The sequence below is a fragment of the Micromesistius poutassou genome (genome assembly GCF_964030765.1).
Source record: "Micromesistius poutassou genome assembly, chromosome: 24".
NCBI lineage: Eukaryota > Metazoa > Chordata > Actinopteri > Gadiformes > Gadidae > Micromesistius > Micromesistius poutassou.
The window spans coordinates 2016623-2030024 of NC_140294.1; the positions used below are offsets into that span (position 1 = coordinate 2016623).

The following is a 13402-nucleotide window of genomic DNA, read 5'->3' on the forward strand; positions in this document are numbered from 1 at the left end:
CTCTCAACAACGGCGGACCGGCTTGGGTGTCCGGGTCCACAACACACAATCACACACTTTTCAAATAAACAAATTAGAAAATATAAATGCAGCACCAAAAGTAAAAATAAAGAAAAAAGCACTCAACTTGGAGCAAAAGGATAGAAAAGAGGAGAAGCTCAGAGCTATCAGCCAAGCCCAAAGATTTAGTGATTTAAAGAAAATAAATCTGGATATTACAAAAAAGTGTTAATTTAAGATAAGATAAGAGATAATCCTGTATTAGTCCCACAGTGTGTAAATGTGCAATTTAGTTGGGGTACATAACATCTATATTTATGTTTATGTATTTTGTATCTCTCTACACGTGAGAACCCTGCATTCTCCCGGCCGGCCCTAGAGGGCGGTGACACCACGCGGTGTCTTTTGTTCACCAGGAAAAGGAAACGAAGAAGCAGCAGCAGCACAGCCCCGCGTGCGTGCGCCTCGCTCCTCCCAGCAGCGTGTAAACGTGGTACCGCACAGGACCTCTCCAGAGAGAGAGCAGCTCAAGTTTGCATACAACACACTGAAAAAGACAGCACAATGTTGGTGCTATTTGAGACCGCAGCTGGATATGCTATATTCAAGGTATGTGTTTACCTATGGTTCTTTATTAGGGTGAGATTTACCTTAATAGGTTTCCGGATAGCTTTTTAGACGGTCGGGATGGTGGGTTAGCTAGATTGCTAACTAGTCATGTGCCATGCTTGTATTTGTAACTCAGCCGTTCGTGAAAAACAATCAAATAACAGTCTGATCTTTGATACAACTTCGCCATGATGATGAAGGAGTTACACTTTATGGATCAAAAGGCTGTCTCGGTTTATATAGCGTCGGTAGCAGTGGTTCGATGTGTGGGCCTGCTTACCACGTGTGCGTGGATGGCTAACCCGACTCCCACATGTGTTTGGTTACTGGGAAATATCATCTGTCAACGATACCAGGACAGCAACTCAAATCGGAAAGCGAAAAGTGTATATTGTGTTATTTTTTATTGTTGTCTCAACTGTGTAATCTTTCCCAGGTGCTCGATGAGTCGAAACTGCAGGAGGTCGACAGTCTCTGGAAAGAGTTCCAGACCCCTGAGAAAGCCAACAAAATGTGAGTGGTGTTTTGCTCTTCATGGATTAAATCAGGGTTTTTTTAGTCGTTGCAATCAAGTTCATTCTGTCCATTCATCTCTAATAGTCATTTATTTCCCTTAACAGCGTGAAGTTGAAGCACTTTGAGAAGTTTCAGGACACAACCGAGGCCTTGGCAGGTATGGATCCATATGAAACATGTATATTTAGAATGTACACTGAATTCTGTAGGCATTCCTGTTTCATCCGTAAATGCAGTGTTTTGCATTTCTGATCAAACATGAAACATCAGATACGTTATAGTCGGTAGTTGCCTATCTCCAAATAAACTTTAGATAGAGATTCTGCTCTGCCCGCTGGTATACTTAACCTCCCTCTGCTTTCTCCTCTCAGCTGCCACGGCCATGGTGGAGGGAAAGATCGGCAAGAGTCTGAAGAAGGTTCTTAAGAAGGTGGTTGCTAAGGAGGCTCACGAGCAGCTGGCCATCAGCGATCTCAAACTAGGGGGAGTCATCAAAGTAAGAAACCAAACAAAAAAGGATCATTTCGGGAAACTTTTTTTACCCGGCTTTTTTTTTATCATTACAAGGAAAAGTGTCAGAAAGACTGTTACCTCAGCGGTGCTCCCATTTGCTTTCATCGGCAATTAAGACTGGATGCCATTTGGTGCACTTATCCAAAGTGTCTTACAGTTCCCAGAGTGAATCCATTCTTCATTCTGCCTTTCAGACGATTGCATTTGTCTTTAACCCTCTTGTGTCTTCCAGGAAAAGATGAACCTGAGCTGCGTCCACAGTCCGGCCATCGCTGAGTTGATGAGGGGCATCAGGACCCAGATGGAGGGGCTCATCACCGGCCTTCCTCCCCGTGAGATCAGCGCCATGTCCCTGGGTCTTGCCCACAGGTACACATCTCTGTCCTTTGGTGGGATTGCAAAGGCTACACACTAAGGCCCAGGGGCCACGGGTTAGTTGTTCCAGCATTCGGGGAGCCCGGCTCATCGCGCACGCAGGTGTGTGAAATGCACAATCTCTTCTGATAAGTACAGCAGGCGGTGACGAAAATGACATCCTGTCGTGTCCTGAATCTCTAACTGATGTTCGTTCACTACCTCTTCTGAGCCTTTGATGCATTTCAAACACTTTGAAAAGTATAGCGCGTTTGCAGGCTAACATGCCCAGTATGCAACCAAAAGTATCCAAAATAAATGTGCACCATCCTGGCATATACAGTATAAAATGTGTTGTATAGTCCTGTGGGATTATTAAATGTATGAGTTTGGTGTGTTTTATTGACGTACCGATTATTGCAATTTCAATGTCGAGATTGTTCCTTTGTTGCTATCATTGACTTGTCCATGTAATTGGAAGGGATTAATCGAAACCGTACCTTCTTATTGACCTAATCTGTTTTATCGTCATCCGCTTATCCGGGGTTGGGTCGCGGGGGCCGCAGTTCAAGCTAATCTGTTTTATTTCATGTTTTACAGTTTATCCCGCTACAAGTTGAAGTTCAGCCCCGATAAAGTGGACACCATGATCGTCCAGGCAATCTGTAAGTTTCTTCGTTATTAAAAACCCCATTGGCTGTAGAAATATATTCATTCACTTGACTATCTCTATACTATATTTTTGCACCCAGATGTACCTTAGGTTAGGGCTGGGTATTGGCAAGGACCTCTTAATATATGCATCACAATGCATGGATTGTGATTCTGGCGATAATCTGCTGTTCTATTTTCATTTTCTTCTCCACCCCATCGTTGATCGACCAAGTATTATTTAGTTGTGACAATGAAACGGTTGATTAATCCTCACCTTAAATTGCCTCCCTAGCCCTTCTGGATGACCTGGACAAAGAGCTCAACAACTACATCATGAGGTGCAGAGAGTGGTACGGCTGGCACTTCCCAGAGGTGGGAAAGATCATCACCGACAACCTGGCCTACTGCAAAGCTATACAGAAAATAGGTACGGCCCTTCGTCTACAACATGCGCTATCAACTACTTATATACAAATTGATTATAGTGTGTGAATATAATAAGGGGCGAACCATGAGCCTGCTGGAGCCCCCCCAGTTTTTGACTCCTACAATGGGTCCAAGCTTTGTGTACTGAACCATGGTTTGTTTTGAATCATCCAGAACCCCCCGCCAACCGCTAAACTGGTCTCTTTCCTTCAGGGTTCCGCACCAACGTTGCCACCACAGACCTGTCTGACATCCTCCCGGAAGAGATCGAAGCCGAGGTCAAGCTGGCTGCAGAGATCTCCATGGGAGTGGAGGTCTCTGACGAGGACATCACCAACATCCTGCACCTGTGCGAGCAGGTAAATGAACGGCAGGGTTGGACCCAGCTATTGATGGTCCTGGGAGTGTACGTAACCGTGGTGATGAGGACTATAAATAATATTCCCCTGAAACAAACAATGTGGGTATTAAGTCACTATCTCTTCTGAGCGGCCGGACGATGCTTTTCATGCTTCCATCGCCTTGACTGGTCATTGGCTGATTACATTGATGACAACGTCGTATTTGTTGCATTTTTCAAGGTGATCGAGATCACAGAGTACCGCGTGCAGCTGTACGACTACCTGAAGAACCGCATGACTGCCATTGCTCCCAACCTGACGGTGATGGTGGGGGAGCTGGTCGGAGCTCGGCTTATCGCTCACGCAGGTGTGTGTAATTTTAAAACCCACCCTGTCTCCTCCACACCCCCTGAACAGCGCATCATCAAATCTCTTTGGAAAAAAAAAAGGCGGTGACGAAAATGACATCCTGTCGTGTACTGAATCTCTAACTGATGTTCGTTCACTACCTCTTCCGAGCCTATGTTGCCTTTCAAACGCTGTGACCAAAGTCCTCGTAAAATGAGCACAAATTGTGCTTGTTGTTGTTCTCGCTTGTTTCTCCCCTTGGGTCTGACACTTCTGCCCCATCTTTGTCCTGCAGGCTCCCTGATGAACTTGGCCAAGCACCCTGCCTCCACCGTGCAGATCCTGGGGGCGGAGAAGGCCCTGTTCAGAGCCCTCAAGACCCGCAAGGACACGCCCAAGTACGGCCTCATCTACCATGCCTCGCTGGTGGGGCAGACCACTGCCAAGAACAAGGGCAAAGTGAGTGGTCTTACTTTTGCTTGCCTGCCGTGTTTGCGTAGTTGTGCGAGAACAACTAGCGCTTTGAAGCCTGAGATCCGTGAGTGCTGATCCCGTGTGTTGAATTTAGATCTCCAGAATGCTGGCGGCCAAATCGGCGCTGGCTATCCGCTACGATGCGCTCGGGGAAGACACCACCTCAGAGATGGGTATTGAGAACCGGGCCAAGCTGGAGGTCAGACTGCGCCACCTGGAGGACAAGGGGGTATGTTGCACCAAAACACATATATATATATATATTTTTTTTTTTACATCTTTGGACTGAGTAGACTCTGGGAAATGTTACACAATGACTCATTAGTTTTTTCTCTTTTTATAGATCCGGAAGATAAGTGGAACTGGCAAAGCGATGGCGAGGGCAGATAAATATCAACACAAGAGGTAACCAATCACAATGCAGACCCGAAGCAATGTGGTCAGTCTGCAGGGGTTGGTACCGGGGGGTCTAAACACTCCCACTCTCCCTTTCCGCAGCGACGTGAGGGTCTACGACCCCTCCGCCGATTCCACAATTCCCAGCACCTCCAAGAAGAGGAAGTTTGAGGAGGTGGAGGCGGAAGAGGAGGAGCAACCCGCCACACCCGCTACCAAAGTCAAAAAGCCCAAGAAGGAAGCAGCAGCAGCAGAAGGTGGGTTGAATATGTTTTAGCTTCCCGGGTCTCTGTGGCGATGGCGTTTGGTTGATGGCGTTTGGTTGGTTGTCCTCCTAACGTCTTTATTGCTGTTTTTTAGAAGCTGAAACGTCAGAGGCCGCCGAGGTGGAGCCTCCCAAAAAGAAGAAGAAAAAGAAGGATAAGAAGGCAGAGGAACCGGCTGCTGAGGAGGAGGAGGAAGTAGTTGTAAAATCAGAGGAAGTAAGTCTTGGGTTCTGCTTCTTTTCAAAATAAGACATTAATCACTGCAGCCAAAACAATTATTTTTGAACTGTTCACAGAACATGAATGACCATATTACAAAACACTTGCTTATCATGTGCTTTTTTTTTTTGTTATTTCCAGACGCCAGAAAAGAAGAAAAAGAAGAAGAAAAAGGCCAAGGACGAGGAAGACGAATGAACAGATTCTATATATTCTTTAGTTTAGTTTTTTTTGTAATTTCTACTTGTAAATCTCCCCTACAAAACTGTATGACTGTTTTCGGATGTCTCCAGAATGCTTGGCCGCGTGTCATTTATCATTTTTATTAGTGTGATTATGATCACATTGTATGTTTTTGATTTATGCAACAGGTAAACTTGACTTTCATGAATAAAAATCATAAATTGTTTCATGGCCACCTAAGTTGTACTACTACTAGTTGACCATTGTGTATAAGCTCATCTGTATCAGACCCTGTCTTGAATCTGCGCCTTCAACTTTACTGCAAACTGGGAATGCATTCTGGTACAATAAAACCCTTTTTTTGACAACCTTACGTTCTTTACTTGTTCATATACCTTATCATGTATCTTGAAATATAGTACATATACATATATAATATTGTACACTAACGTGCTTTGCCATGGGCCGACATTACAGCCAGAAAGGGTTATTACCCGAAAAAGTCTGGCTTTAAACTAACTTTTATGGTACATTTGAATTTGGACCAAAGTACTATTAATGAATTGCAAATCCTCATGTTAATATTTCTGAACAAAAAAAAATAGGAGTTATGTATAAAAGGAGTAGGCGAAACCCGAGCATCCATCATGGACTAAGATCAGACATTTGTCTATGAAGGCAGTCAGACATGACTAGCAGAGAAACGATCCGAGCGGTCGATCGACCTCTCTGGCTCGATTGTCGTGCCTGTCCATTTGCGCCACATGGCGAACGATGCGACTGCATGGAAGACGTTAGGTGTGTTTTGAAGCCGCAGTCAGTAGTTTAGCCTTATCCTAAATGTCCAGTTAGTGTACACAATACAAAAAAAAAAAAAATGTCGCAATTACAAGCGAGATTCTACACGGAGAACAAGAAGTAAGTACACACTACGTGAAGCTAAAGTAAGGATATCAACCAGGGTGGCCTCGCAGCACTAAGTTGTGGGATGCTAACGTTACTTAGAGACGCATCGGCTGTGTTGTTGAAGTGAACGTGACCTATTCGAGGTCTATCGACCCCACTCTATTAGGTATTTATATCTATTACATCCTAATCGAGGAGATCCGTTATTCAGGCTGCACAAGCATGTTACCACCTGACATGGTTACCATGTTAACTTCAGAGCTCCGCCGAAAAACTTTGCCAAAGCTAACTCACATTCATGTGTTATTCTAGGTATGCAGTGGATGACGTCCCGTTCTCCATCCCAGCCAGCTCTGAAGTGCTGGACCTCGGAAATGTCATCAACAAGCTCCTCCAAGCCAACAATGGTAACTATTCGGACTGATCACAGTTTAGATCAGTGGTTATGAACCGGTCTAGCCTCAGGACCCACATGTCATTGAGTATCGACCTCATAATAACACTTGTTTTCCCAATATTGCAAAGATCAACAATGAACTCATGTGTTGTTAATAACATGTAGCAAACAAACCAATTCAGGGCATATCTCCATGAAATATTAAACCATTGAAACATGAATGAACATTTAAACATGTTCATTCATGGGCTTCTTTCTAAAGATTGGGGTTTGGCATATTCTCTGTGACAAAACATTGGATTCAAATCTCCATGGATTTTTCTCTGATTTGCTGTTGCTCACAACATAACGCCTCACAATATCATCATCGCTTATAAACAAATGCACTGATGACTTTTACTGAGTTTCTTATTGAATCATCTTTTCCATCCTTTTTAGGATCTCACAAGCAAGTGGACTTTGACTTCCTGGTCAAGGGCGTGTTCTTGCGGTCGTCCCTGGCCGTTCACATGGAAACAGAGAGCATATCGACGGTATGTCTGACCTCAGTAGCAGCTTCACCTTATGCTCTGTGTGGCTGTGACTGTACAGTCATGACGACCGTAACCGGGTTGGATCCCCTGACGATGCATGCAGTATGCTTTTGAACTAGCCCTACGTTTGGTTTAATGTACAGCAGTAGATAATATGTATGCCTGTTTTTCATGAGCCATATTGTAGGGGAAGAGTCTGTTCCCACTGTATAAGTTGACTCCTCTACAGTGTACATTTCTAAGAGGTATTTCTGAATCTTGAGACACGAGTATTCCAAATACGGGCAAAGCCAGTTGGCCGTCTCTTTGTCGTGAGCTCTACAGCGTCTCTCCCCATTGGTGTGTTTTCAGGAAGACGTGGTGGAGATTGAGTACGTGGAGCGGATCAGCGCCCCGGAGCCGGAGGAGTGCATGATGCACGACGACTGGATCAGCGCCGTGCGCGCCGACTCAGAGTGGTGAGCCAGTCTGACATCACACCCTAGACAGCGGATACAGAGACAGTTCATTAAGGAGCAGGTAGGGGTTAGACAGTACAGAGACAGTTCATTAAGGAGCAGGTAGGGGTTAGACAGTACAGAGACAGTTCATTAAGGAGCAGGTAGGGGTTAGACAGTACAGAGACAGTTCATTAAGGAGCAGGTAGGGGTTAGACAGTACGTAGACAGGTCGTTAAGGAGCAGGTAGGGGTTAGTCAGTACGTAGACAGGTCATTAAGGAGCAGGTAGGGGTTAGTCAGTACGTAGACAGGTCATTAAGGAGCAGGTAGGGGTTAGTCAGTACAGAGACAGTTCATTAAGGAGCAGGTAGGGGTTAGACAGTACAGAGACAGTTCATTAAGGAGCAGGTAGGGGTTAGACAGTACAGAGACAGTTCATTAAGGAGCAGGTAGGGGTTAGACAGTACAGAGACAGTTCATTAAGGAGCAGGTAGGGGTTAGACAGTACGTAGACAGGTCGTTAAGGAGCAGGTAGGGGTTAGTCAGTACGTAGACAGGTCATTAAGGAGCAGGTAGGGGTTAGTCAGTACGTAGACAGGTCATTAAGGAGCAGGTAGGGGTTAGTCAGTACGTAGACAGGTCCTTAAGGAGCAGGTAGGGGTTAGACAGTACAGAGACAGGTCATTAAGGAGCAGGTAGGGGTTAGACAGTACAGAGACAGGTCATTAAGGAGCAGGTAGGGGTTAGTCAGTACGTAGACAGGTCATTAAGGAGCAGGTAGGGGTTAGTCAGTACGTAGACACGTCATTAAGGAGCAGGTAGGGGTTGACAGTACGTAGACAGGTCATTGTGGAGCAGGTTGGGGTTATACAGTACAGAGACATGTCCTTAAGGAGCAGTTATGGGTTAGACAGTACAGAGACATGTCATCAAGGAGCAGGTAGGGGTTAGACAGTACAGAGACAGGTCATTAAGGAGCAGGTAGGGGTTAGACAGTACAGAGACGGGTCATTAAGGAGCAGGTAGCTAGCTTGCTCAAGGGTGATGAGGACATTGAGGCATAAACCCAGAACCCTTTGGCTTAGAGTCCAATACCCTTGCCACTAGACTATCCAGCCCCCCCCACACTGAACCATCCAGCCCCCGTTCAGTCGTGGAGCTGAGTGAACCAGGAGGTGACCCCGTCCGTCTCTCCCTGGCAGGATCCTGACGGGCTCCTACGACAAGACGGCCCGGATCTGGTCGCCGGAGGGCAAGGCGGTGATGACTGTGGCCGGACACACGGACGTGGTCAAGGACGTGGCCTGGGTCAAGAGAGGTGAGCCCCTGGCCCCGGGGGGGGAGTCTAGAGGACGGTAGTATTTATTGTTATAGACAGGCAACTGGGAGTGTCTGAAAGTATATCAATATCAGTTCAAAGATGGCTAATAAACTTGTAGGGGTGTGGTGGTCTGAACCTCCCTACCTCCTCGTCTGAAACGTCTGAAACGTCGTAGCTCCATTCAGCTGCACCGGAGTGTACGGTAATTGGTGACCACCTATTGGCTCAAAGAGGGAAAATAGACTCTGCACATTAAATCGTCTCGAAGAAATAGAAGGAAATCTATAGACTGAAATGATGTGATGGTGGACTTTGTGTTGCATACATTTCCTGACGCTCAAAGCAACACCTTGACGTACCCCAGTAATACAGATCAAAGTCAATCACGTATTTCCGTTGTCCATCACCCTAATCCTCTGTAACGCCGTGACCCCGGTGGCGTCCAGAGGGCCTGACGTCCTGGCTGCTGACGGCGTCCCTGGACCAGACGGTGCTGCTGTGGGAGTGGAACTCTGAGAGGAACAAGGTCAAGGCCCGCCACTGTTGCCGCGGTCACGCCGGGAGCGTGGACGCCCTCGCCGTCGACCCCACCGCCTCCAAGGTGCGCCGTCGGCCAATCGCAATGAGCTATTGACGGGGGGGCGGGGAACAGAATAATAAATTTTTTATTTGTGTTGGTATCTCCGCACTCTGGCTGCGACCGGCGGTCCGTTTCATACACAGACTTTTTCCCACACTTTCTGAATGGTTTAAGGTCTATATAAATGAGCTGTCTGTGTCGCTCCCGTTTCAGTTCTGCAGCGGCTCCTGGGACAAGATGTTGAAGATCTGGTCGGCGGGTACGTGTGCACTTAGAGGGTTTCACAGCCCCCACCCCCCCCCGTTACACAACACCCCCTGAATGTAAACACACCACTAAAACCCAATCGTGAGCAGCACTAGCTCAGGACCTAGGTTCTCACCGTGCACCGTCCCCTTCCTCCCCGTCTCTGCAGTCCCCTCGGAGGAGGAGGACGAGGTGGCGGCCCCCGCCAACAGACCCCGGAAGAAGCAGAAGACGGAGCAACTGGGCCTCACCAGGGTGAGTCCCGCCTCATCTCCAGTTGTTGGGGAAACTAAAAGGCCACACAAAAAAGCGTTTGTGGTTGGACATTAAACCGTGCTCAACATAATGAATGACACATCCCGCTCCCCAGACGCCGCTGATGACGCTGGCGGGCCACAGCGAGGCGGTGTCGTCGGTCCTGTGGAGCGACGCCGACGAGCTGTGCAGTGCATCATGGGACCACACCATCCGCCTGTGGGACGCCGAGACGGGCGAGCAGAAGACCACGCTGGTGAGGGACACTTGTTACCAAAAAAAGTAGCTGTGTGCACATCCGACCTTCTGGCCAGGTGCAGGACAAATGAAGTGATATAGAGTGACATTTTTATTCAATTAATATGGGAGCTTAAGCAGTGTTGCGGACATTACATTTCTTTCACCCTGAGGGACACTGTTAACACAGAATACACACGTATATAATAATAACAGACAGACAGACAGCTCAGTTATAGATACATAACAGATGCACACACAAATATAACAGTTGCACACACACACACACACACACACACACACACACACACACACACACACACACACACACACACACACACTACTTTTCCTGCTCATATTCTTCTACAAAACGTAGTTCTGAAGAATCAATACTGTTAACGTTGACATTGCAACCACACACGCACCTTTCCATGCGTCAACATGTATGCGCTGTAGGTTCAAAGACATGCACACCTTTTGCATCAGCAAAGACAGGCCATAGCCGCCGAGGTAAACGGGGGGAGCGGTACGACGGATGACCGATGACTGACTAATGTGTTCCTCAGACGGGCAGCAAGGTGTTCAACTGCGTCTCCTACTCGCCGCTCTGTCGGCGGCTGGCGTCTGGCAGCACCGACCGACACATCCGACTCTGGGACCCCCGCACCAAAGGTAACCCTCCCCCCCCCCCCCCCCCCTCTTATTAGAGTCACCACTGCCATCTAAATGAGGAACGAACGTTAATGACATTTTAATGATTTTAATAAATGGATACAAAACCAGTACATTTAGACAAATGAGAATAAGTGTGAGTGTTTTACCCTTGCATAATTAAAAATTAATTTACAGGCAAAAGTGTAATAAAAAAAACTGATGACACATTAGCCTCCGTCATTATGCCCCTTTTGAGACGGTACACTATCAGTCCTGCTTTTTTTTTTTCTTTTTTCTTTTTTTCTTAAATGTCTCTGAATGTAACCACGACGACCCTCCTTCACCCTCCTCCCCTCAGACGGGTCGCTGGTGCTGCTCTCCCTCACCTCCCACACGGGCTGGGTGACGGCGGTGAAGTGGGCGCCCTCCCACGAGCACCAGCTGATGTCCGGCTCCCTGGACAACGTGGTCAAGCTGTGGGACACCCGGAGGTGAGGGGTGGTCCAACCTCCCAGCTCTGAGCACCAGGGCCGTGTGTGTGTGTGTGTGTGTGTGTGTGTGTGTGTGTGTGTGTGTGTGTGTGTGTGTGTGTGTGTGTGTGTGTGTGTGTGTGTGTGTGTGTGTGTGTGTGTGTGTGTGTGTGTGTGTGTGTGTGTGTGTGTGATGCACTTTAAGGTACAATATGCAAGATTTGTGATTTACAGCTAGCTCCACAGTCTCAAAACACGGTTCCTCACCCCTCCCCCTCCCTCCCCTCTCCAAACCCCGCCCACCCTCTGAAAGCGAGGGTTTAACGTGAGGGGACACATCTCTATGCTGCATGCAGAGTTGGAGCAATGAACGAGTCCCCTGTAGCCTTAGAGTTTGCATCTACAGGATAATGTGTTTTTACAGCACATTTCTAACAATTGTTGTGTATTGTACCTTTCATTGCGTATCACCATTCTTTTTTATGTCTAATGCTGTTTTTCAGTGTGTTGTGCAATAATCCATTTTATGTCTGTGTTGGACCAGTTTAATTAAGGGGGGGGGGGGGGGTGATAGTCTAGTCTAGTCAACGGTACACAGAGTTTGAACTACAAGGAGCAAGATGCCCTAAACCTGACCTACTTATTACCCATATGTATCTTAAACCAATCACTCCTAGTTGTTTGGTTAGCAGCTCATACCAAATGCTTGCAAGTGTTTTGCCTCATTGTCCGTGTGGGGTTCGTCTCCCTGATGTGATAATGAACGCTTTATCGTCCCCCCACTGCGTCTTCCAGCTGCAAAGCGCCGCTGTACGACCTGGCCGCCCACGAGGACAAGGTGTTCTGCGTGGACTGGACCGAGAGCGGGGTAAGACGGGGTCACCGTGGCAACGCATCCACGCACCTTTTTATGGCGTTTACCTGCCGTCTGGGTCGTCGCATAAACGGCGTGTGTCAAGATGGACGCCTCGTTACCGGAGGCGGGAACCAAGGCAACGGGAGGAGGACGGCTGTGTTGGAGAGGACTTCCTGTGCTCTGACCGGTCTTGAGTTGTTTAGACGGATCAAACATGGTCTCACTTCCACAACTACGTGGAAGACTAGTGAACGACTAGTGAAACAAAACAAATACAGTAGCATAAAACGGTACTGGTTGCTATAACCAAATGAATCATGAGTAATTGATTAACACAGTCATTCATAATATAAACCATTTTTGTTACTTGTTAGGTACAAAAAGTTATAAAACTAATAGAACTGGGGCGACCACCGGGTAGAGCACGTAGCATTAAGGCCCAGTCCTGACCACAGTGACCCGGGTTCGATTCCTGCCCGTGGTCCTTCGCTGCATGTCTTCCCCTCTCTCTCCCATACCTTCCTGTCTTACTCTCTCTACAGTAAAAAGGATAAAACCTTCAAAAAAAGATTAAAAAAAAATAATAATAACATAACTAATTAATTTGTTCTTTCGTTGTGTTTCCAGCTGATGCTGAGTGGCGGTGCGGACAACAAGTTGTACACATACAAGTATTCCCCCTGCAAGACGGACGCAGGAGCGTAGCAGCGCCCCGATCCGAGCAACCCCCCAGACGGAAGAAATGGATTTATATATGGACATTTACAAACCGGAGCCAGCGGGTTGGAGTTAATATGCTGTTGAGTGTCGTGTGCGCGCCGCTTCCCAGTGAATTGGTGTTTTCTGACATTGTATCTTTGTATTTCTTTTGAGGTGTCCGTTTTAAGATGACTTCATAAATTAACTTTGTCTCCCAATATTGTCTGGCGTGCGTTCTTGTTTGGATTTCACAAGGTGCTCTGTACTGGTTTGGATTTTATACTCGCATACTATTGGTATGTGACATTTTAGAGGCATTTTCGGGGGGGGAAACACATTGCTATCAAAGGCCTGGCTTTCTGTCGGATCAAATTCCACATCAGAGTCACGACCATTAACCACTTCCTCAAGTGTCTTTCAAAATTGCCAGATACCTCAATCCGAAAAAATGTGTTTCCTTATAAAAACCTGTTTCACCTAAGTCGTGATGGAGGCAACAGCGGCCCCACA

General features: G+C 47.0%; 2 protein-coding genes and 1 non-coding gene across 3 annotated transcripts; all 3 read left to right on the forward strand.

Annotated features, from left to right (window-relative positions):
• The first annotated feature begins 489 nt into the window (after nucleotides 1–489).
• nop58 (NOP58 ribonucleoprotein homolog (yeast)) lies at nucleotides 490–5659 on the forward strand. The gene is made up of 15 exons (XM_084487651.1): nucleotides 490–609; nucleotides 1046–1122; nucleotides 1230–1282; nucleotides 1497–1621; nucleotides 1871–2007; nucleotides 2593–2657; nucleotides 2939–3073; nucleotides 3286–3431; nucleotides 3654–3780; nucleotides 4057–4220; nucleotides 4330–4464; nucleotides 4579–4640; nucleotides 4734–4888; nucleotides 4992–5113; nucleotides 5258–5659. The coding sequence occupies exons 1-15, from the start codon at nucleotides 565–567 to the stop codon at nucleotides 5312–5314; spliced, it is 1605 nt and encodes a 534-aa protein (XP_084343777.1). The 5' UTR covers nucleotides 490–564; the 3' UTR covers nucleotides 5315–5659.
• On the forward strand, nucleotides 3484–3567 carry LOC311369994 (small nucleolar RNA SNORD11B). The gene has a single exon (XR_014640323.1). It is a non-coding gene; the product is annotated as a small nucleolar RNA SNORD11B (small nucleolar RNA).
• A 397-nt stretch (nucleotides 5660–6056) lies between the features above and the next one.
• On the forward strand, nucleotides 6057–13108 carry wdr12 (WD repeat domain 12). Its single transcript, XM_084487664.1, has 13 exons — nucleotides 6057–6217; nucleotides 6518–6612; nucleotides 7041–7135; nucleotides 7487–7593; nucleotides 8777–8892; nucleotides 9342–9496; nucleotides 9689–9734; nucleotides 9891–9976; nucleotides 10092–10232; nucleotides 10780–10885; nucleotides 11226–11358; nucleotides 12133–12205; nucleotides 12821–13108. Exons 1-13 carry the CDS (start codon nucleotides 6177–6179, stop codon nucleotides 12896–12898), a joined length of 1272 nt encoding a protein of 423 aa, XP_084343790.1. The 5' UTR covers nucleotides 6057–6176; the 3' UTR covers nucleotides 12899–13108.
• Nucleotides 13109–13402: the final 294 nt, after the last annotated feature.

Bases quoted from the DNA above. Each gene is read 5' to 3' on its own strand.
- nop58 (XM_084487651.1), top strand. From the start codon at position 565: ATGTTGGTGCTATTTGAGACCGCAGCTGGATATGCTATATTCAAG. The intron at 1,123-1,229 runs GTGAGTGGTGTT...TTCCCTTAACAG, and splicing joins CCTGAGAAAGCCAACAAAAT to CGTGAAGTTGAAGCACTTTG. The intron at 1,622-1,870 runs GTAAGAAACCAA...TGTGTCTTCCAG, and splicing joins AACTAGGGGGAGTCATCAAA to GAAAAGATGAACCTGAGCTG.
- wdr12 (XM_084487664.1), top strand. From the start codon at position 6,177: ATGTCGCAATTACAAGCGAGATTCTACACGGAGAACAAGAA. The intron at 6,613-7,040 runs GTAACTATTCGG...CATCCTTTTTAG, and splicing joins GCTCCTCCAAGCCAACAATG to GATCTCACAAGCAAGTGGAC. The intron at 9,497-9,688 runs GTGCGCCGTCGG...CTCCCGTTTCAG, and splicing joins TCGACCCCACCGCCTCCAAG to TTCTGCAGCGGCTCCTGGGA.